Source organism: Thamnophis sirtalis, unplaced genomic scaffold, assembly GCF_051295495.1.
Source record: "Thamnophis sirtalis isolate CommonGarterSnake01/CBP01778 unplaced genomic scaffold, rThaSir2_p1.2 scaffold_7, whole genome shotgun sequence".
Lineage (NCBI taxonomy): Eukaryota > Metazoa > Chordata > Lepidosauria > Squamata > Natricidae > Thamnophis > Thamnophis sirtalis.
Window position 1 is genome coordinate 30,054,205 of NW_028261387.1, and position 23,671 is coordinate 30,077,875.

General features: G+C 38.6%; 1 protein-coding gene across 3 annotated transcripts in view; it reads left to right on the forward strand.

Moving 5' to 3' along the window:
• Nucleotides 1-23,671, forward strand: part of USP24 (ubiquitin specific peptidase 24) — an 86,558-nt gene that overhangs the window by 13,442 nt on the left and 49,445 nt on the right. For all 3 annotated transcript variants that reach the window (XM_087719621.1, XM_087719618.1, XM_087719619.1), the window contains exons 3-15: nt 7,268-7,335; nt 8,262-8,405; nt 12,256-12,378; nt 14,441-14,476; nt 15,116-15,181; nt 15,531-15,596; nt 15,975-16,049; nt 16,343-16,501; nt 18,052-18,166; nt 19,356-19,459; nt 20,970-21,077; nt 21,631-21,726; nt 21,872-22,033. In XM_087719621.1, coding sequence (XP_087575747.1) covers nt 7,268-7,335; nt 8,262-8,405; nt 12,256-12,378; nt 14,441-14,476; nt 15,116-15,181; nt 15,531-15,596; nt 15,975-16,049; nt 16,343-16,501; nt 18,052-18,166; nt 19,356-19,459; nt 20,970-21,077; nt 21,631-21,726; nt 21,872-22,033 — 1,322 coding nt within the window. The remainder of the gene's footprint in view (nt 1-7,267; nt 7,336-8,261; nt 8,406-12,255; nt 12,379-14,440; nt 14,477-15,115; nt 15,182-15,530; nt 15,597-15,974; nt 16,050-16,342; nt 16,502-18,051; nt 18,167-19,355; nt 19,460-20,969; nt 21,078-21,630; nt 21,727-21,871; nt 22,034-23,671) is intronic.

Genomic DNA, 23,671 nt, shown 5'->3' on the forward strand with positions numbered 1-23,671 from the left:
GTGTAAAATGCATACATACAGATGTATACTGACTAATGCAAAAGAGACTTTAATAATAAGTAATCATGTTAAGATTAAAGCTCTTTATGTAACATATAATTTGATGTGTGTCATAATGTTTTTTTTTTAATGTTATACTCAACTTTGGATAAGGTGACCAGATTTTCAGATTGGTAAAGAGGGACACCTTTGACCGTGGGGGCCTTAATTAAAAATTTTATATGGAGCAACAAAAATTTTCATACAACGCAAAAATAGTATTGTAATTTTTTTTTTTTATTTCAACAAAACTACAATTTACAAATATAAATTGTAACTGTTGCCAAACATCAAAATTTTGATCACGTGACCATGAGGATGCTGCAGCGGTCGCTAAGTGTGAAAATGGTCACTAAGTTCTAAATGCGCATGTGCGAGGAATATGTCTGCCGGGCTTATCGCTCTGGCTCTGCTCGAGAAAAAAACAGCTAGGAAGAGGTGAAACTGAACTCAGAAATTGAGCTAAGAGGTGGCTGAGGTACGAACAATTTATAAGTGTGTTGGTGCCGGCAGTGAATTGGGGTGATATTGCTCTCCAAAGCTGCCGTGCGCGAAAGATGCTGACGCCGCTTGGAAGATGCCGCGGCCCAGCTGTTCTGGAAGAGCCCCGACCTGTTGAGACTGTTGCCTCCTATGGCCATTTTGCCTTTCGACCATCCCTGCCCCTGCCTCCGTCCTCCGGACCACCAACTTGGAGAGAACTAGGACGCTTGAATCCATCTCCGGCCTCGCTGAGATTCCCGTTTAGTATCCTGCATACCATTCTGCGTTCCAATCTCTGCAGAAAGAGAAAGCAGAGGATGAAGAGGACGTGGGCAGGGAGCCTGCTTCTTACCTCCCTCCGACTGACATTAACTTTCCAACTGTTTCAGACTTGTGGACCTTGTCCTCACTGCTGGATTCCGCAAAGGAGAAGATTGGGAACATTAGGACTCCCTCTTCCACATTAGTACGAGCCTTATACGGGTTTTTTTGCACTGCTGCGCAATTTTTAACTTGTATGGGGAGTGTATGTGATGTGTATGACTGAATGATTGTGCCCACTTTTTTATTATCCTATTATTGTTGTACTCTGTGTTTTTTAACTGTTAGGTGGGGATTGCTTGGGTGTATGGATGTGTATGCTCGAGAGGACTGGGACTACAACCTGGTGCCTCGTTCACTGAGTGCTACTGCAGAAGTGTTAGGGGGTCCAGGCCCAATCCCAGTCCTAGAATGCTTGATTTAAACTGCCTGCCGGAGAGTGCGGAGGCCATGGGGGGGGGGGAATGGGGTCTATGGCCACGGGGATGGGCTGGAACATTATGGTCATGACGGGGGAGGGGCAGGTATGGCGGGAACTTTAGGGCTAGCCATTACCGGGGAAGGAGGGTCTGCTACGTCACAGCGATCCCTCCTTCCGGCCCTATTAGTTCCACTCCAAGGCCAGATGGCGAGAGTTGTCAGGGCCCTGGTCTCAGGCTGTTGTTGCTAAATGCCAGGTCTGTGGTTCACAAGGCTCCCTTCATCCGGGACTTAACATTAGACGAGGGGGCAGACCTGGCATGTATTACTGAAACCTGGCTGGGCCTGCAGGGAGGAGTCCCCCTCACTGAAATGTGCCCAGAGGGTTTTCAGGTGCTTCACCAGCCGCGACCCCAGAGAATGGGGGGGAGGGAGTTGCTATCATCATCCGAGGGTCTTTAGTTCCTCGTAGGATCCCTGCTCCGGAGCTTGTCGGGTGTGAGTCCTTGCTAGTGAAGTTGGACCTTGGGGGTCAAGTGGGCTTGTTGGTACCTTCCTCCCAACAGCATTGCAACAGCCCTCCCCTCGCTCCTAGAGTCAGTAGCCGAGCTGGCGGTCGAGTTCCCCAGGCTTATGGTACTGGGGGATTTCAACCTGCCTTTGCTCGGTGAGCACTCTGACGGGGCGCAGGAGTTCATGGCTTCCATAACAGCCATGGACTTGACCCAAGTAATTCGGGGTCCGACTCACTTAGTGGGTCACCTTGTATTCCTCTCGGAGCAGTGGAGACGTGATCTAGATTTGAGGGGTATTAAGATCTTGCCCTTGTCATGGTCTGATCACTTCCTACTGAGGCTTGACTTTCGGAAACCAATCCCCCACTGTAGGGAGGAGGAACCGATTAGGTGGTGCCACCCCAGGCGCCTGATGGACCCTATGGGATTTCAGACGGCGCTTGGAGAAATACCTGATGCTCTCGTCCGCAGTCCGGTGGAGACCTTGGTCGCTGCCTGGAATAAAGCGGCGGCGGGGGCTCTAAACCGGATTGTGCCTTTACAACCTCTCCAAGGTAGCAGATCCAGGAGGGCCCCTTGGTTCACCGAGGAACTCCGGGAAATGAAGTGCCAGAAGAGACGTCTAGAGCGCCGCTGGAGGGCCAGTAACTCTGAGTCAGACCGAGCACTGATGAGAGCCTATATCAGAGCCTATCTCGTGGCAATACGGGCGGCGAAATGTGTGCATTTTGCCGCTCTTATTGCATCCGCTGAATCGCGCCCAGCCACCTTGTTTAGAGTAACCCATTCCCTCTTGAAAGGGAGGGACGCGGATGATCCTTTACAGGGTAGAGCTGAGGAATTTCTTCAGTTTCTAGCGGATAAAGTCACTCTGATTCGGACAGACCTGGACTCCAATTGCTCAGTACCAGCCGAGGTACCGGGGAGGGTCTTGAGCGGAGTTTATGGAGCGAGTTTCAATTTGTCGCTCCTGAGGAAGTGGACAAGGCCATGGGAGCGGTGAGTGCCTACACCTGTATACTGTACCCGTGTCCCTCCTGGCTGGTCTCGACCAGCAGGGAGGTGACACGTGGCTGGATCCAGACGATAGTTAACACCTCTCCCCGGGAGGGGTCTTTCCCACTCCTTCTAAAGGATGCAGTGGTGAGACCCCTCCTGAAGAAGCTGTCTCTGGACCCAACCATCTTGAGTAACTATCGTCCAGTCTCCAACCTCCCCTTCATTGGGAAGGTTGTTGAGAAAGTGGTGGCCTTTCAACTCCGGCGGTCCTTGGATGAAACCGATTATCTGGACTCCTTTCAGTCCGGTTTCAGGCCTGGTTACAGCACGGAAACTGCTTTGGTCGCACTGATCGATGATCTCTGGCGAGCCAGGGATAGGGGTTGCTCCTCTATCCTGGTGCTTCTTGACCTCTCAGCGGCCTTCGATATCATCGACCATGGTATCCTTCTGCGACGGCTGCGGGAGGTGGGGGTGGGAGGCACCGTCCTCCGGTGGTTCTCCTCCTACCTCGGGCAGGTCGCAGTCGGTGTTGGTCGGAGGGCAGAGATCGACCCCTAGGCCCCTCAATTATGGGGTGCCGCAGGGCCTGGTCCTGTCCCCCCTCCTATTCAACATCTACATGAAACCGCTGGGTGAGATCATGCGACGGCACGGGATCAAGTACCACCAGTATGCGGCTGTATCTGTCCGCCCCATGTCAACTCAGTGAAGCAGTGGAAGTGATGTGCCAGTGCTTGGAGGCTGTTAGGGTCTGGATGGGTACGAACAATCCCGACAAGACTGAGTGGCTATTGATGCTTCCTCCCAAAGATGGTCCAGCTATTCCATCTCTTAGTCTGGGGGGTGAAATTATACGTCCCTCAGAGAGGGTCCGCAATTTGGGAGTCCTCCTGGATCCACAGCTGACACTAGAACATCATTTGTCGGCTGTGACCAGGGGAGCCTTTGCCCAGGTTCGCCTGGTGCACCAATTGCGACCCTATCTGGAGTGGGAGGCCCTTCGGATAGTCACTCACGCCTTCGTGACCTCAAGACTGGATTACTGTAATGCGCTCTACATGGGGCTGCCCTTGAAGAGTATTCGGAGACTCCAGCTTGTCCAGAATTCAGCCACGCGAGCGATTGTGGGTGCACCTCGGTACACCCACGTTACACCTATCCACGAGTTGCACTGGCTGCCTATTGGTCTCCGGACACGCTTCAAGGTGCTAGTCGTTACTTTTAAGGCCCTGGTATCGGACCTGGGTACTTGAGAGACCGCCTGCTGCCAATTAATTGAGGAAAGCTTAATAACAGGGAGTTCTTGACTTAAATCCACACAGAATAAAACTATTTTAATAAATCCTATGCACAATAAATAAAATATTATTTTAAAATACATTAAAAAATAAAAGAAAAAAACCCAGCTCACTTACCAGTAGGCAGGAACAATCCAATCCAATCTAGGTCAATCCAGAATGATGTAGATGTTAATACAAAGAACTGAGCAAATTAAAATGGTTAAATAGTCCCAGGGAAATATTTTTCAAAGAAAAATGAGGAGCCACCATTTTTTCCCACACGAGCTGACCTCCAACCTCCGTGCCCCTCCCCTCCGGAAAATCCAGGAAGTAACAGTCGCTTCCCTTTCTAGCCAAGTATTTCCTGCAGCTCTATGGTAATGGGTCATTTTTTCTTATAAAAGTGAGTAAAAGGGGCGGGGGGGTCCATTTTGTTGCTTTAACGTTTTAATATCTTCAATGAAAGTACTGAGACAGAGAGAGAGGTTAGTTAGACAGAGTGTCTTTTGTCTTGCCCCGGTTAGGATTTCTTAAGCAAATCCACTGGGCTTTCAACATGAAGCCAGAAAATCGGGACTTTTTTAAAACGCCCCGGGACATGGGACAAATTGTTATAAAGTGTGACTGTCCCGCTGAAATCGAGACGTCTGGTCACCTTAACTTTGGATGAAAATGCCAAATTTATGCTCTCAGTATTGTCATACTAAATTATAGTTAATATAGTAGGATACTTTTCCCTTTTCCCAATAATCTAAGATATTTAAATAATAGAATGTTAATAATATTTAATCACATTATATAAACATCTCTATTGAAACAATGCAATCTATCAAGATTTATAACAACATAATAAAAAGGAAAAAACCCACAAAAATCACTGTTGACATCTTGTGTTCCATTTATGTATTATTAACATTTTTTTAAAAAAAACTTTTTGTGTGAGTAGAAACAAATATGACATTTTATATAGTGCTGGCCAGTTTAATTTTATGTTTTTTAACTTTTAACATAGAAACTTTTTAATTAAATGCTTTTTATTATTAACTAATGTAGTCTGCCAGACAGCTAGATTTTCTTTTTTAATAGTAATATTTGACATAAACATGCTTGAAATATGATTGAAGACTACAATGTGTAACATAAACTGGCTAGCAACAATATTTTGCACTCTTTTGTATTTATCCAGAGGTAATGATTTTGTGCTGGTTGGGAAAATAAAGAGTGTGGCATTGGTTATCAATGGACTTTGCTGTCGTTTTTTTATTATGAAAGACCAATTCTCAAATTATGAAGTAGCTAAACAATTTCCTAGTTATTTGAGAATGATATATAGAAAGGGAATCAAACAGATGCAGTGGGCCAATTTATATATGTTCATACATAAACTTATTAAAGTTGGTGTGATGATAAACATACTTATAAGATGTAATTGATGAAATGTACACATCTTGGGTAGTCAAACATAATATAAAGTATGAAAACATAATCCTGCCTTTTTTGCTTAGAATAAATCAGAGAATGAACTCATATTGTAGGCAGAAGTTAGAATCCTGTTGTGCTAAAATTGTCAAACCAACCACCTGTTAAGCTTTAGTAGCTCCACCTTCTAATGGATAGACCTAGCAGGTATGAAGCAGCATATTTGCCATTTAGCCTATCCTTCTGGCATAGATTGTGACATGCTACATGCAAATAAATATTCACATCCAATACAGCTTTATCTATCTGTTATTGACTATGTTCACATAACAATAAACCTGAATTTTTGAGAATTTGCTCATTCAGATTCAAAGTAAGCATAGAGTTCATGATGAGGTTTCTGTTTGGCTTCTTCTGCCATCAGGAGCAGCTAAATCAAGTATGGTTCTATGGTTTGTTTGGCAGTAAGAATCAGCTAGTATTCTTTGTTGGTTCCTCTTCCGAATTATTAAATCAAGAACAAAACCTAGAATAGAGCTGGAAGTGACCTTGGAGGTCTTCTAGTCCAATCCCCTGCTAAAGCAGGAGACCCTATACCATTTCATATAGGTGGCTGTCCAGTCTTTTTTTTTAAATCTCCAGTGGTGAAGCACTTGAAGGCAAGCTGTTCCACTGGTTAGGACTTTCCATTGATCTCACTTTTAGGAAGTTTCCCCTTAATTCCAGGTTGCTTCTCTCCTTGATTAGTTTCCATCCATTGTTTCTTGTCTTGCCTTCTGGGGCTTTGGAAAATAAGTTGACCCCCTCTTCTTTGTGTCAGCCCCTCAAATACTTGAATACTGCTATCATGTCACCCCAGTCTTTTTGTCTAGACTGACCATACCTAGTTCTTGCAATCATTCTTCATATGATTTGTCTCCAGGCCTTTAATCATCTTAGTTGCTCTTCTTGGCACTTTTTCCAAAGTCTCAACCTCTCCATTTCTCTTCTTACTTTCTCTCTCTTCCTCCCTCACTCACTCACTCCTTCACTCCCTTTCTCTCCCCACTCTCTCTCATGAGACAAATATTTGTACGTCTGAATAATATCTATTTTTGAGTGTGGTGTATATATGAGAGAGAGATAATGGTTTTTTTAATGAGATAGGGAATAATTTATAAGTGGGTAGTTTATTTTGCAAACATAACTAATTCACTTATTTTTGTCATGTTGATAGGCAGATGTACTCATGTAATAATGATATATGCATACATATATTGGTAGGGGCAGAACTGTGCAGAAGAAATTGGGCATGCACTGGGTTCTGGGTGTTGTTTTGTTGTGGTTTTTCTATCTACTCTTCCTTAAGTGGGTCATCTTAAATTTAGATAAATATAATCATTGTCTTATGGTATATCATTATCCTGGGGTTTAACCATAAAATAAAATACCAATAAAATACATAAATTAACTCAGTGATTCAAAATTTTAAAAGTTTTGATCTGGGTTCTCTTTTAAATTGCTTTGTTATACCACCTTATTTTCTATTTAAGTTCTTTGAAATTGAAATGAATGAACTGAGCAACAATTTACATTCATTCATATTTGGAATATGTCTGCAACAACTCAACTAGCACCAAATATATTAATATTTAAAATGCATCATTAGCACTCTGCTATGTTCTAGAAATATACCATATTTATTTCATCCATATTTCTTTATTAAATTTTAACTTTTTAGTTATTTTTCATTCTTATATTTCTTAGTCATAGAGTAATTTGAATTCTTTTTTTTCTTTTTAAAATAAGGACTTTCTGATTCTGATGAAAATTGCAGGAGATTTATGGAGAGATGTATGCCTGAAGCTTTTAAAAAGGTAAGTGCAAAGATAAAAATCAGATTTGAATTGCTATAGCTGTAATTGGAGATAGTCAAAACTGAATTGCTTTCATTCTGGCAATAGTGTTGGATGAAAAAACACCCATGTCTTTTCTAGTTTGAGGATTTATTTAAGATTTTATTTTCATTTAACTTGCTATTAATAAAAATAATCTTTTTAAAACCAGAAAAATGCAATTTAAATATCAAAGGTAGTAAAATCACTTTCAATTTCTCTTCTAGTAGTACAGTTGCTCAGTTGCTGAAAATTATATGAAAGTAGCCCTCTTGCTCTATTGATTACTGGGCAGCCCATGACCCGTTGGGTCATTGTTTTAGAAATATCCTTATCTAAACAGAAAAACAGACCACGATTGACAGTGGGTGAAGAGAAATCAGGAGCGGGAACTGCTTCTGACTTCCTGTCAGCTTCCCCATAAAATTTCCTTCTGGGGAACTGGCAGTGACCATTGGAAATCTTCCTTCCTTCCGTCCTTTCTTCCTTCCTCCCCTCCCTCGACTCCCTGTCCCTGCCACCTTGTCTTCTTTATTTAATTTGTTAAATTTGTTTGCTGTCTGTCCCTCCCTACATTTTCCACCCTCCCTTCCCTTCCCAGCATGCAGCTGTTGGTGGGAGAGGTAGAGGGGGTTTATAAAAAATAGCTGGGAAGTATCAGGGAACATTGCTAACGATTACACGAGCATGGCAGTAGTACTGAAGCAGCTACAGCTTCCCAATTTCATTTCCTCTGGAGTCATGGATCATAGATTTTGAATATATTCTGTAATTTAGCCCATTTGAGATACCTTGGTTGAAAAATTATTGAACTATGATGCATGGTTTCACCCAGTTAAAAGTCACGGCAGCAAGGGTTTTAGTAGTATACAGAAAGATGTGTTAACATAGACACTGCTTCTTTACAGCTGCTGACATCAAGTGCAGTTCATAAATGGGGTACTGAAATCCACGAGGGAATCTACAATATGTTGATGTTATTAGTAGATCTGGCTGCAGAGAGAGTGAAACAAGATCCTATTCCTGTTGGACTTCTATCTGTACTTACAATGGTATTGTAACCACTACATCTCTCTGGGGCTGCTAAGACTGCAAATATTAGTGACTTACATTAAGGGCCCAAGTGGGATATCATATGAAATTGTGGTAAAGTTAGCTTTTAACTGTGGTTTAATGTGATTTCTAAATTAACAGATTCGATCAACCCAAATGATATAATCAGAAATAATGGCTTCAAGTGGCTAATCCTATTCCTTTGACTTATAGTAACTGGTATGCCATGATCTCTAAATTGACACCTGTGGGCCTTGCCCACTTACTACAACAGTAGTCAGGATTAGTGATTGCTTGGAATCAATCAATGCATTGACATTTCTCCTAATATTGGATTATTCATTTGTTTTGTTTATAGTCCAAAATGAAGTCACAGAATTAAAAAATACAGCATATGCTGAACATTAGATTTTTAAAATTGGTATTCAATATGTACCACTGCTTCCAAGTTGTAGCGGACAGATTCACAGATATAGAATATTGTGATAGTATACATTAATAGATATTTTTTGCTTCTGCATCTTCTTTGCAGATATACTACGATGGTGATTATTACTGTTTTGAAAAAAGACAAATGTATGCTATTGTGCTATTTTTAGACAGTTTTTCAAAAATAATTATATTTACCTATTCTTCAATGCTACTGTAAGATTTGTTTAGATAAAGAACTTCAATTTTTAAAGGGAAGTATCAGTGGTGGGTCGCTAGCAGTTCTGGCCAGTTCGGCTGAACTGGTAGTGGTCTGGTGGCCTGGGTCGCTAGAACCGGCAGCAACCCAGACCTGCCATGTTCCTGAACTGGTTCTGCGGGTGCCGCCATCTTGTTTTTCAGTTTTGCGCATGCATAGAACAATCTTAGTTGCACTGCACATGTGCGTGCATCAAGCACGCGCATGAAGCACGCACACAAGCAAACTGGCAGTAGTGCCAGCTGGAACCCACCCCTGGGAAGTATTACATAAAAGTTTAATAATAATACTTGGATTTCTATGCATAGTATTTCAACATTTGAGATGAACAGGATTTAATTTGCATAGTTACATACAGTAAAAGTAAACAACCCATAGCCATATATACCATATTTTTCGGAGTATAAGATGCACCTTTTTCCCTCAAAAAAGAGGCTGAAAATCTGGGTGCATCTTAGACACTAAATACAGCATTTTTGCCTCCCGAAACCCCGCCCCCTTCACCAAAATGGTCATGTATAGCTTTAAGGAGGATTTCAGAGTGCTCCTGAGGGCTGGGGAGGGCAGAAATGAGCGAAAAACGGTCCGTTTTTTGCTCAATTGTGCCCCAGCCCCCAGGAGCACTGTATAAACCTAAAAGCTATGCATGCCCTTTTTTTGACCAAAAAATGGGCCATTTTTTTCTTGTTTTGGGGGGAACCCCATCCCCCAGGATGCCCTTTTTGCGGAGGGAACAGGCCCGTTTTCACGAAAAACAGGTTGTTTTGGGGAGCTCTGCAGTGTGCAAAAACTTTTTTTTTAATTTGCCTTTTCAAAATCTTGGTGCATCTTATACTCTGGTGCATCTTATACTCCGAAAAATACGGTAGTCTTCAGCTCCCATTTTGGGTCCCACAACACTGCAGAAAGCTATACAAATTTGGTGGCAAAGGGGGTTATTTTTAAGTTATTTGCTACTTTACTATTTTTATTTTTAAAAACCCTGCAATGTAAGATCACCATTTTCATTTTGAACCATCTCCACTTCCCCAAAAAGATTAACATTTTACATCATTGTTTTCCTGATTGTCACTATGTCCCAAGCCCCAGTATACACATTTCCCTTTACATTAAAAAGATGAAAAGATTAATTTTATTTCACAATTTTTCCCTCTCTTGAGTAACAGTTACAGAAGTTTATTTTTTTTTTTTTTTTTGCATTTGTAGGCCGCCCTTTTCCCTGAGGGGACTCAGGGCGGCGCACAGAAAACCAGGGAAGGGGGGATACAACGTTGAGACAACAACACATAATAAAATAATGAACAACATGCATACAACATTCGGGCGGGGTAGCAATCCTTATCCCCAGGCCTGACGGGCGAGCCAGTTCTTCAAGGCTGTGCGGAAGGCCTGGACGGTGGAGAGGGTACGAATCTCTACGGGGAGCTCGTTCCAAAGGGTCGGGGCCACTGCTGAAAAGGCCCTCCTCCTTGTAGTTGCCAGCCGACACTGGCTGGCTGATGGAATGCGGAGGAGGCCTAATCTATGAGATCGTATAGGTCGTAGGGAGGTAATTGGCAGAAGGCGGTCTCTCAGGTATCCAGATCCACTGCCATGTAGGGCTTTATGGGTGATCAATAGCACCTTGAAGCGCATCCGGAGATCGACAGGTAGCCAGCGCAGCTCGCGGAGGATAGGTGTAATGCGGGTGAATCGGGGTGCACCCGCAATCACTCGCGCGGCTGCGTTCTGTACTAGCTGAAGTCGCCGGATGCTCCTCAAGGGCAGCCCCATGTAGAGCACGTTGCAGTATTCCAGCCTAGAGGTCACAAGGGCCCGAGTGACTGTTGTGAGGGCCTCCCGATTCAGGTAGGGTCGCAACTGGCGCACCAGGCGTACCTGGGCGAATGCCCCCCTGGTCACAGCCGCTATATGGTGGTCGAATGACAGCTGTGGATCCAGGAGGACTCCCAAGTTGCGAACCCTCTCTGAGGGGTGTAAAATTTGACCCCCCAGCCTGAGTGTTGGATTATTGGCCAAATTTTTGGGAGGAAAACACAACAGCCACTCGGTCTTTTCCGGGTTGAGCACGAGCTTGTTAATCCTCATCCAGTCCATGACGGCTTCAAGCCCCCGGCCCATCACGTCAACCGCTTCATTGATTTGGCACGGGGCGGACAGATACAATTGAGTATCGTCCGCATATTGATGGTATCTGATCCCGTGCCTGCGGATGATCTCTCCCAGCGGTTTCATGTAGATGTTGAATAGTAGGGGGGATAAGACCGAACCCTGCGGCACCCCATATTTTAGGGGCCTTGGGGACGATCTCTGCCCTCCCACTAACACCGACTGCGACCTGTCCGAGAGGTAGGAGGAGAACCACCGTAACACGGTGCCTCCCACTCCCACCTCCCGCAGTCGTCGCAGAAGGATACCATGGTCGATGGTATCGAAAGCCGCTGAGAGGTCGAGGAGGACCAGGATGGAGGAATGTCCTTCATCTCTGGCTCTCCAAAGATCATCCATCAATGCGACCAAAGCGGTTTCTGTGGTCTTTCCTTCTAATTTATCTTTCTTATGCCGGAAAGGCACATGGATATTTCCAATTCCACTTCCTTCCTTCCTACAGGATAATTTTAATTCACCCAGGCTTCAATGTTTGGTGGGGGTGTATTTTTCTTACTCATGTTCACTGAGGCAGCCTTTGTTCACCATGCTGTTGATATATCTCAGAATACAGATATATAGCTGAATATGAATGTTTAGTTTGTTATTTACCAAATTAGAATAGTATTTTGCCAACAGTGTTACAGCACATGTTTAGTGCCATACAGCCCCATGTTTAGTCTAGCCTCTCCAAATTTAGAAAGTTAGAAAATGAAAAAAATACCTTTGTGTAGAACTGCTGTCTAACAGTACTTATATTGACAAATAATGAATGCTCGTATAAAATATTTTCCTATATGCTTTTTCTATGTGCAATATATTCAAGATTTTACTATTAAAAAGTTAAACATAAAAATTATACAAATAGTATGATAAAATGATCTTAACAAATTGTTGTAAAATGCATTAAAACTTTGGGATCTTAAAACACATATTCTGTTAATCCACTTTAATATTAATTAATTATGTTGACTGCGTTTTTGTTTTTCATCATATTCTTTTATTTTATTAAGGCTTTTAATCCTGACAATGAGTATCATTTCAAAAACCGAATGAAAATGTGCCAAAGGAACTGGACAGAAATATTTGGGGAAGGGAATCTATATGCTGTTTCTCCTATTACGGCTTTCCAAAAGGTAAATATAAAATGTATGATTACATTTAGATAGCATTATAGGCATGAGATATGCATAACAACATTTTTATATATTTTAACAATGCAACAGGTTTTTGACAATAGATTTGCCATCTAAAAAATAACAATAATTCACCATGAAGCACAGTTTTAAAAACTATTACTTTGTATAGTATTTTTCAACAAAATAGACAATATTCATGTATTCCTTAAGTTATATTTAATACAGGTAGTCCTCGACTTATAGCAGTTTGTTTAGTGATCATTTAAAGTTACAATGGCACTGAAAAAAGTGACATGATCATTTTTCATGTGACCTTTGCAGCATTCCCATGGTCATGTGATCAAAATCAAGACATTTGGCAACTGACTTCTATTTACTGCATTTTTCAGAGTTTAAGACACACCAGAGTATAAGACGCACCAAGGTTTTGAAGAGGCAATTTTTTAAAAAATGTAGGTAGGTAGATGGAGGGAGAGAAAGAGAGAGAAATACAGTAGGTAGTTAGGGAGAGAGAGAGTAGGTAGGTAGGTAGGTAGGTAGGTAGGTAGATAAAGGGATAGAGAGAGAGAGAAATACAGTAGGTAGGTAGGGAGAGAGAGTGTTTGTGTAGGTAGGGAGAGGGATAGAGAGAAATAGAAAGATAGAGAGAGAGAGAAATACAGTAGATAGGTAGGAAGAAAGAGAGAGTAGATAGGTTGATAGGTAGAGACAGAGAGAGAGAAAGAGAAATAGAGAGAGAGAGACATACAGTAGATAGGGAGGGAGGGTAGGTAGGTTGATGAGGGAAGGAGGGAGGGAGAGAGAGAGAGAGGAATACAGGAGGGAGGGAGGGATGGAGAGAGAGTAGGTAGGTAGGTAGATGTTTCCAGGTGTATTTTCCATGTGCTGGAGAAGGAAATCGCTGACAATCTGCAGCACCTAAGACTTTGTTTCTGCTGGCACAGCACTTGATCAATGTAATTCTCATCAATCAGTTAAAGAGCTTCCCAAAAGGGGAAAAAAAAGTTTTACACTCTGTCATCCTCCCCAAAACAGCCCGTTTTTTTAAAGGCATGAATAGCCTTGGGGGGGGGGGTGCAGAGTGCTCCGGGGGGGGGGCAAAAACAAGCAAACAACAGCCTGTTTTTCATGAAAACGGGCCCGTTTTTTGTCAAAAGAATTGTGTGCATAACCTTATGGAGGCTTATAAAATGCTGCTGGGGGTGGGCAAAAAAGGCACGTTTTTTCACTCATTTCTGCCCTCCCCAGTCCCCAGCTCTCTAAAAGCCTCCATAAGGGTATGCACGGCCATTTTGGTGAAGGGGCGGGGCTTCGGTAGGCAAAAAATGCTGTATTCAGTGTATAAGACACACCCAGATTTTCAGCCTCTTTTGAGGAAAAAAGGTGCGTCTTATACTCTGAAAAATATGGTTTGACATGTGTCGTTGGATCATGTGATCACTTTTTGTGATCTTCTGACAAGCAAAGTCAATGGAGAAGCTACATTTGCAACCATGTTGCTAACTTAACAATTGCAGTGATTCACTTAACAATTGTGACAAGAAAGGTCATAAAATGTGGAAAAATTCCCTGAGCAAAAGACATTTTGGTCTCAATTGTGATCATACGTTGAAGAGTACCTGTAATGACAATCATACTGCACCAATGCAATCTGTTATCATATTTTTTAATATGGTTGAAAAAAATTATTTTATTTTTAATATCATTAAATCATGCTTCCAGAATGGAACTTTTTGATATATTTACAGCTTTGGATTTGTTTATATCAAATAGTATTTCCAGATTTAAAAGTAACAGTTGGTGCTTCATAGTGAGTTATTGTTATTTTTGAGATGGCAAATCCATTGTCAAGAGTTGCTCTAGCCAATGATTTATTTTGAGAAACATAAATGGTTCTAATGACAGACAGTATTTAGCTCTTTAAGTGTCTTTTTCAGATGATTCTTGCTAAGAATCATGTTTTGCATTTGCAGTGATTGCTAATATAAGAAGTAATTTATATTCAGAAAACAAAAATAATTAAAATTCCAACATTTAAAATGTATTCTCAATTATACAGGAACCACACGGATGGCTAGTGGACTTAGTGAATAGGGTAAGTAAATAAAAATACTGTTCACTATGTATCATGTGTACCTATGTAGAAGTTTAATAGTTTTTTTTTAAAAAAAATTCTCACTGTAGAGAGCATATAGATCAGAGTAGAAAAATGTTATTCTAACTTTTATCCAGGATATATGGAAAGAAAGTTGTAGTTATGTGCCAAAAATAATCTTATACAATGAATTTATTATCTGAGATACGTTAATATGATATTCAAGTGAGATAATAGAGTTTTCAGGAAGAAAGACATTTACAGAAGCAGCACTAATATTGTTTTTCATTGCTTATGAGGTGTATGGGTTATCTTAGTTCTCCCCTCTCTTGTTGAACTGATCCAGGAAGCCCTACTGTTTTCTTCCAGGGAACAATAGCATGAAATAAATGTTACAGTATTCTACCTTTTTGAGGGTAGACTGGGGTTTATTTGTACTTATATCATTATTATTCATTTGATGATTGAAAGTTTATTTAAATTTATTTATATATATATATAAATAAATTTAAATAAACTTTCAATCATCAAATGAATAATAATGATATAAGTACAAATATATATATATTTTTGAGCAGGTCTATGTACTTAAGTTTTTTTTCTACTTTCTACTTTCTTTCCAATTTGGATTTTGCTTAGTTTGCAGAATTAGGAGGATTTTCTGCAATTCAGTCTAAACTTCATTTAGAAGACATTGAACTTGGGGTAAGTTAAATATTATTTGGTTATACTAATTGTAGTTTATTGTAGCTAATGCCTCTGAACTTTCTGGTGTTGTAGAAATAAAGGAATACCAGTGTTGGAAAAGGCAAATATAATTTATGTGGTATTTTTACTGTATGTTCAACTCTCAGTTGCAGGTGTAAAATTCTATGGTTGCATTACCATTGAATTGTATTTGTTATTTTATCAGATATGACTATATTGGTCCTGGTTATTAGTTAGTTCATTTTAAACATGTTTAGATGTGTTTAACATGTTTACCACATGTCTGTTTGTGAAGCATTTATGTAGGGACTATTCTCTGTTTGTTTTTAAATATTTATTCTTCTAGGCAGTCTCTTCATTGGTTCAGCCTTTGGGAGTTTGTGCCGAGTATCTAAATTCTTCAGTAGTACAGGTAATTAATTTTGAATAATTATGCAGCAAATAGAGTTTGGATTTTCTTTCTTCTCAATAATAGTAGAATTATTACAGTTGCATGGGGATAAATTCAAATCTGCGTAGAGATGATTTCAGTTACTTTGTCCAATATTGACATAAATACATTTATAATGAGTGATAGTCAAAATGAGCATAAGAGGAATGGGCTGTCTCTTATGTGAATGGGAAGCACTTATACTCACAGATTAGGATTAATTTACTGATTTGCTGCAGTTTGCATTATGCTGACTCCCAGCCAATTTTCCCATCTAAAAGAATGGAAATATTGTACTATGAAGACTTACAAATATATATTTTCTTTCTAAGATGCTGTTAATATTCCTTCATTTTACAGCCCATGTTGGATCCAGTCATTCATAATATGATTAAATACGTTCAAAACATTGAAGAGAAAGATCTGAAAGACAAGGTATCTCTGGATTTCCTAAATTTAATCCAAAATTGTCATTGTAATGTTAACTGAATGACTGTTGTGCCTGGGTTATTCAAGCTTATCCTGAAACTTCTCAGAATATTTTTGTCTTAATGATGTCAGTTGCTCTGTATCTGGTACATTATTATATCTTCTTTGTATTTTTTTTAAATTAATGTTTCCTGGTGTTGCAAATTTCCATTCTTTACCAAATTAAATGATATAATCTCTGTTAACAAGATGTGTTCCTGTGAAATGTATAGGCTACTCATAATTTTTCTCTTTCACAGAAGCTAGTCAGTATTCCTGAACTCTTGTCTGCCATCAAGCTCCTCTGTATGCGATTTCAGCCTGATTTAGTAACAGTAGTAGATGATCTGCGGCTAGATATCCTGTTGCGTATGTTAAAATCACCTCATTTCAGTGCAAAAATGAATTCTCTAAAAGAAGTAAGCTTATTAGGCTAAAATCTTAAAGTTGACCATAACTGGGTTACTATAGAATACTGGGATATTAGAGTAGTACTAGAGAACTAGAGATTTTTAGTTCACTCAGTATTTAAAGAAAAGCAACAGCAGTTGCTCGCAACTAAATAAATTTGGCTGATCTTTTTTTTAAAAAAAGATAAGCAGAATTAGATTTAGTTAGTATTTTAGTGGGGGATTACCAAGACTGGGAAGATGAAACAATAAGATAATGGAAAATAAATTCCATAATTATTGGCAAAAAAAGTAAGTATTAACATCTCAAGTCATAGAAAGTAAAGCTCAACTCAAGGGACCAGCTATGTTTTTGTAGGTTATTAAGGCGTAATTTGTTTATTGGTTTTAGTTAGAGTTTTCAGATAGTAAATTGATTCCTGTGTTGAGAAAAAAATTAAGTCTGTTTTCTAACCCTCTGTATTACTCTGTTTGAGGCACAGTGATAGGACAAGTGGCAGTTAAATATTATTGTAAAAAGTCGAATGTCCTCAAATTGAGTTTTATTCCTGATGATTCTCTGTACTAGTTTTATTATCTGAAAGTGGTTTGTTCCTTTTTCTGGAATGTTTTTCAGCTTCCCAATATAGGTCTATAGCCCTGGTATTCTCCGATAGCATTCAATCCAAATGCTGTATTAACCACTATTAATTTTAAAAACTACCTTCAAGCACATCCCTCTTTTTCTTCTGTTTGTATTTCTTAAAGCAGATATACAAACAGTTCATTACCCAGTGAAAAACTGAATAAGAAATTTGAGCAGCCACAATTTCTTGCCTTTCACATTCCTCTGAATGTAAAAGGAAACTCCTCGTTCTTGAAGAAAGCTTGTCCTTGCAGATTGCAGAAGACATATTCAAGTCCACTTCTGTTGAAACCTGACCCCCCCCCCCCCCAGGAACAAGTACTTTAGGTGGCTGTGGCTTCATGGACACTTTAAATCAAGTGGAGATTTTTTATTTTTTTTGCAGACAGCATAAGGTGCCATCTGTCATCCTACTTGTTTCCCTGCCAATGATTGTAGCCTTAAGCTTCTTCCTTTTATAACATTGAAGGGCCAGTGGTCTTTTATATTTAGGGCATAAAATGACTGTAATTTATGGAGTTATTCTATCATTGTGCAGTTTAGATATTTGTTTAAAGTGCAAGGTCTGCTGCTTTAAGGTGAAAAAGTATTTGGATGTTTCAAGACCAGTGTGTTATCTGGAAATCAGCTTTTCAACTAGCTAAGTGTTTCTCTCCATATATTTATCTATTCTGTCCACTGAAAAGGATGATTGAGTTTAGAATCTGCCCTATACATGATAGGGTACCTGCAGTGAAAAAAGCAAAACCCATTTGGGAATCTTTATGATAGGAAGTTAAAATAAAGCTGCTGTTATAATGCCTTGATACAGATTTGTCATGTGATTTAAAGCCATGCATACTTCTGGATGTAAAAAGGGTGCCTTGTATATCTTTTATTGCTAGGGCAATTCTTACTGTAAATATTGTATAGCGTTATCTGTCCTTATTTTTAGGTAACAAAACTTATTGAAGATAGCACTTTATCCAAATCGGTAAAAAATGCAATAGATACAGATCGTTTACTAAACTGGCTGGTAGAAAACTCTGTCCTGTCCATTGCATTAGAAGGTATGTATACAAATGTCTCCTGACATTCTGACTGTGTTCAGTTAGAAGGTTTAATCATGTTTGGAATAATTGAAAAATAACTTCTGAGAGCATAAGGTTCAGGTGCTTTTCATTTCTCTCTCTTTTAGGATAATCATACAAATAGTAGTCCCAAAAGTGCTTTTCCAAAAGGCAACATTTGGCTTCTCACCCAAGAAGCCTGAAGAAACTGAAATCAGAACTGAAGGAGCTTCTTGGATGAGAAGTAAAGTGAAATGTTTTCAAGCAAAAAGACCAAGAAAGGCCAGATGCCTTTTGGAAAAGCACCTTTGGGACATCCATGACCTGGATGATTGAGATGCAAATAGTATTTTAAAATGTTGCTCAGATTTACTACAGCTTATTGAATTATATGAACTATGGTTAAATTTAAACTTAACCATAGTTAACTCAAGCAAGCTAATATATTAAAGTTGAATTGTTTTCATTATTCACAATAAAGATTAATCATTGTTTACTTGGCTCTGAGTTACACAAAAGAGAGAGACAAATCTCAAATGAAAGAGAATAATTTCTGATCTTTATTTTAAGTTGTACAAGGAGAGGGTAGGAGAATAAATCATTGGGTGCACAGTTCACTGTAGTTTGTTCTTATGATGCATTTACACTTGAACAAATTATATTTAAGAAGTGTTGTTTCAAGATTACTCTTGTTTGAAGTTCAAATTTTGACAACTTCTTAGTTACATTTCTGAAAAGAAATCATGTTGTTTTAAGACAAAAGGAGCCAGAAGGGAGTATGCTTTCTTTTCAGTTGTTGCTGTTTGGTGTATGTAGGTCCCCCCCACCCTTTATTATTATTTCTTTCCTCAGGGCATGTGATAGTCAGATAGTGATGCCATCAGTGAGGGACAGAGCTGAATGTTTTGTACTTTAATGTAAAAGAATTGATAGGAAATAGGTGTGGGAAACCCCACAGAGGCCTGTTATATATATACTTTCAATGATTTCTTTTACAAAACAAATAAACAAACATGGGACAATTGAAGATGCCAGCTCTGTATCCTCAAATATGAGTTTAACAGAATTTGTACAAAATGTTCATTTACTATGCTGGTTATGCATTGAGTAAGATAGGAAAAAATGCTAGGAAGCTAATGGTCTGTTTTATTGCATCTGTTGTCTAAATTGTCTATATTTCTGTGTCTAGGTAACATAGATCAAGCACAATATTGTGATCGTATCAAGGGAATTATTGAGCTATTGGGCAGCAAGCTGTCTCTAGATGAATTGACCAAAATTTGGCGAATACAGGTGAGGATTTTTAGCTGTTATTTTAAAGTTATATCCTGTTCTTGAAATGCTTAGAAAGAATCTTCACATCTGTGTTTTCAGGAATAGTTGCACATCAGGAAATGAGGTTTGTTTTTTTAAAAAGTGAGAAAAAGAATTTTAGAAAACTCAGTATTTTACAACACAAATCTACAGACATTAGGAAAACTACAATGATATTGCATTTACCAATAAATATAGGTTTTTCTTTATTTTTAGTACTCAAACCTTTTTTGTTTAATATAGAATTTAAAAGATTTGAATACTTGTCTTATATTAACATATTCAATGTCTGTCAATGGTAATATATAAAAACCTTAGAAATTCACTAAGCTGTCAGTTGGAAATACTGATTTAATTATAATTATCCATGGAGTTTAAGGATTTTATTTCTGCAGATGACATGAACTGATATGATGAGAGATGAGTACATAGAACTGGTATATATTATGTAAACTTGGTTGAGCAACATTAGGGATGTAGCACATGGAAATTGCCCTTTATATATTTCAGACCAAGCTGCATCAGAGGGCAAGGAGGAAGGGTGACCATGATTGCATGCATCACCCTCACAAAGCTTGGAAACAGGAGGAAACAGATTGCAAATCCAATGCATAAAATTAGCACAAAGACAATTTAGGACTGCTGGCAATGTATCAAATGTCAAGCAACTTGGCAGCAAACATTAATGAACTCTTAGACACCATTTCACGGCTGATGTTGGAATTTCCAAGGGTTTTAGTGCTGGATGGCTACAATTTTCATACCTTGGAAGGAGATAGAAATTGTCCGATATAGCTAAATCTAGAGACAAACTCTTTATCAGAGACTTACTGAGCACCTTCTTCTGGACAAGTGGATAATATATTCTACAAAAAAAATGTCACCTTTATAAATCCAGCTGCTCATATTCTTCCTGGCCCCCAAGGGAACCTACAGTGTGTCAGCATTCCAAATACCATGTAGAATCAAATCAGAATCGAAGGCAAAACTATGCTTAAAGTTCCAATTTAATAAAGCAGGCATGTTGGCACATAGCTGTGGGATCCCAACTCTGGAAGTTACATCAGAATCCCACCCAGTTAAAAGTTCATGATCTTGTCCCCACACCCACAGTCCATCACATGGTCCAATCTTCTCCTTCCATGCTGGCATCCAGGCCCAGCTTCTTCCGTCAGGTGTGAAAGTGCGGAGACAAAGGATGACCTTGACTTCTAGCAAAGAATGAAAAACAATACATTCCAAAATCCTACTCCTTCTAATCCCCCCTCCCATTGACTATACTTAAAGAAACAGCATAATGAAATAAGAGAAAGTGTGGCAGGCCAAAATTCTAAAAGGAATATAAATGCAGGCCTGACACTGTGTTTATAAAAAGTCTATACGTCCTGTCCATTGAGAGGAGGATGTCTTCTGATTTGCAGTAGCCAGATCTCTTTAACTTGATGTGTCTTTTTTCTCCCTTTTTTTCCTAATCCCAATTGGTTTGAAGTCAGGACAACCATCAACTGTGATAGAGAACATCCACACTATTATTGCAGCAGCTGCTGTGAAATTCAGCTCAGATCAGCTAAGTCATCTTTTTATCCTTATTCAGAAGGTAAGGTTTGTTTTGGTTTAACTCTGTTATTACAGTTTAAAACATGAAACCTCCCAATCTTATAGCATGAAACAGACCAGATGAGAGGTCAAATCAGGCCTAGCCTAGTTTTACTTTTTAGCAGTAGTAATAGATTTACAAAGTTACTTGTATGTCTGATAAGTTTTTCTTAAATTGAATTTGTTAGAAGAAAACTATAGCATAATTAATTACTTAATTATAAATAGGCTTTTGAATACAATTTTCAGTGTAAATAAAAACCCTTCTAAATTTCCAATTCAAAGTAGGCTACTCCTTTTAGTAGTTCATATTATGCTCTTACTTAGGTCAAATACATTTGGCTGTCCAATGTACTCAGCTACAGACTTTCTAAAATTTCTTACGTGTTTTTAAAAATGAGATTTGTATGAGTGGAATTAAATTAAGCATATATTTCATTTCCAGTTTCTTTATATACTCTCAGATTTGTATTTGGTTAAATTAAGTGTTGGAAAAATGTATTAGAATATGTTTTAATTGGTTTTTTGTTTATCTATTTCCCCCCTTTTTTTAGAGTTGGGAGTGTGAGAGTGATAGAGTACGACAGAAACTCTTAAGCTTGATAGGACGTATTGGACGGGAAGCACGTGTAGAGGCAACCACTGGAAAGGCACGTAGAACAATTTTTTAATAGAATGCACATGGCTTATGTGGTTATAAGCTGCTTAAAGTCGCCTCTAGGCAAGATGGGTGGCATATAAATTTAAGAAATATTTCTGCAACAGTCAGTGATAACTGTATGTGTATTGTTCTAGGTTCTTGAAGTTCTCTGGGACTTGGCTCATCTTCCAACACTACCTAGCAGCTTGATTCAACAGGCTTTGGAGGAGCATTTGACAATCCTTAGTGATGCATATGCAGTAAAGGAGGCAATCAAAAGAAGCTATATCATCAAATGTATAGAAGATATTAAAAAGGTTGGTTTGTCTTTAGAATTGGCTTCAGAAATTTTTAAGATACATTTTCTTTCTATTATCATACATTCTAGCATTTTTTAAATTAATGTGATACAAACTACAAGAATTAATTATCCTGTTACTTATTTAGTACCTTTTGAAGGCAGTAGAGAATAAAGACTGATTAGGTGAGGTAAATCTCATGCTTTTGTTTCAAATTTATGTTTTTTATTTGTCAAAGTTTCAATTATTGGATTATAGCAAAAAAAAAAATTCAGCTAAATCCAAGAATTAAACAAATTAAAACTTTTGGTATTTAAACAATTTAGATTTTAATAGTGAAAGACTTTTAAAGATCAAGTTTAGACAATTTTGAAAAGTTTTAGTGCTTGTTTATAAGTTCAAAGCGTGTTAGGTTTTTTCCTTGATATAAATAAATTTTAATTATTTTGAGTGAGAAAGAAAATTGTGTTATAAATTAAATATAAACTAATAAGTGTTCAGAAGATAAATATGCTGGGTGAACTATTAGTTGAAAATATTCCATTTTAATTCTTTATATAATGTAATCTATATGATGTCTGTTGTTGCTGTTGTTTTTAGTGGGAGTATAATTATGATTATTTTATACATTTATATCTCAGCTTTCCTTTGGGAGCTCAAGGTGTGTCACACAGAGGTTTTTCTTTATTCCATCCTCAATATTTCTCAATCTGAGTGAAAAGATAGCCTAGCTAAAAGTCACCTTGGGAGTTTCCATTAGAGTTAGGATTGGGATTTGATCTTAGATCTCCCAGGTCATATTCCAGCATCTTTAGTTTCTTTGCCATTCTGGCTGGTTTCTCCACTGATTCAGTAATGTTTATAATAACCATAAGATTTAGTATAATCTAGAAATATTTCACTAAATAAGAAAACATAGTTTGAATTTAGCCAGTGCATAACCAGCTTTGAAACATCATCATAAACGTATCATCTCTACAGAAGCAATGCAAATTATTTCAGGTACAAGGTTGTGCAAGTACCAGTTGGCTCTTTGTTGCTATTACTCTTTGTTTGTTTCAACTCAGTCTCAGAAAAAGTGACTTCCTTTCTCAGTGTTAGTACTCTTCCTATAATTTATTTTAATCTTTAAGGATATGTCATAATATCTTCTTTTAAACTGCTTTCCTTTCTGATGAGTATAATCTTGATTTTTTTCAAGCCAGGGATTTGTCTGAATATGATATAAATCCTGATTGGCACCTCATACTCTATTTTTTTTATATCTCCTTTATATTTTATATCTCCTCTGCTCTTATCAATATCTTTGTCATTCCCCAAATTCCCAATGAAATTTATCATTTACAGTTATGACCATGAGCTCTTTGATTATTCTTGCATTGTCTGATCTGTGCACAAAAAGCCCTGTTCCCATGGATTTGCTGGACACACAAGAAAAAGTGATTGAGATAGTGAATTTATTTATTTACAATCTGTAATTGAGTCATACGTATTACAGTCGAAAATCATGCCAGTCATTAAGTGGATCATCATGTTACTGACCTCATTTTACATTTTTATAACATTCATTAAGTGAACATCATTAATCTAGCCCATTGCCTGCAATGGTTACTTTTTGTCAGAAATCAGAAATAAATATTGGGTTCTGTAAAAAAA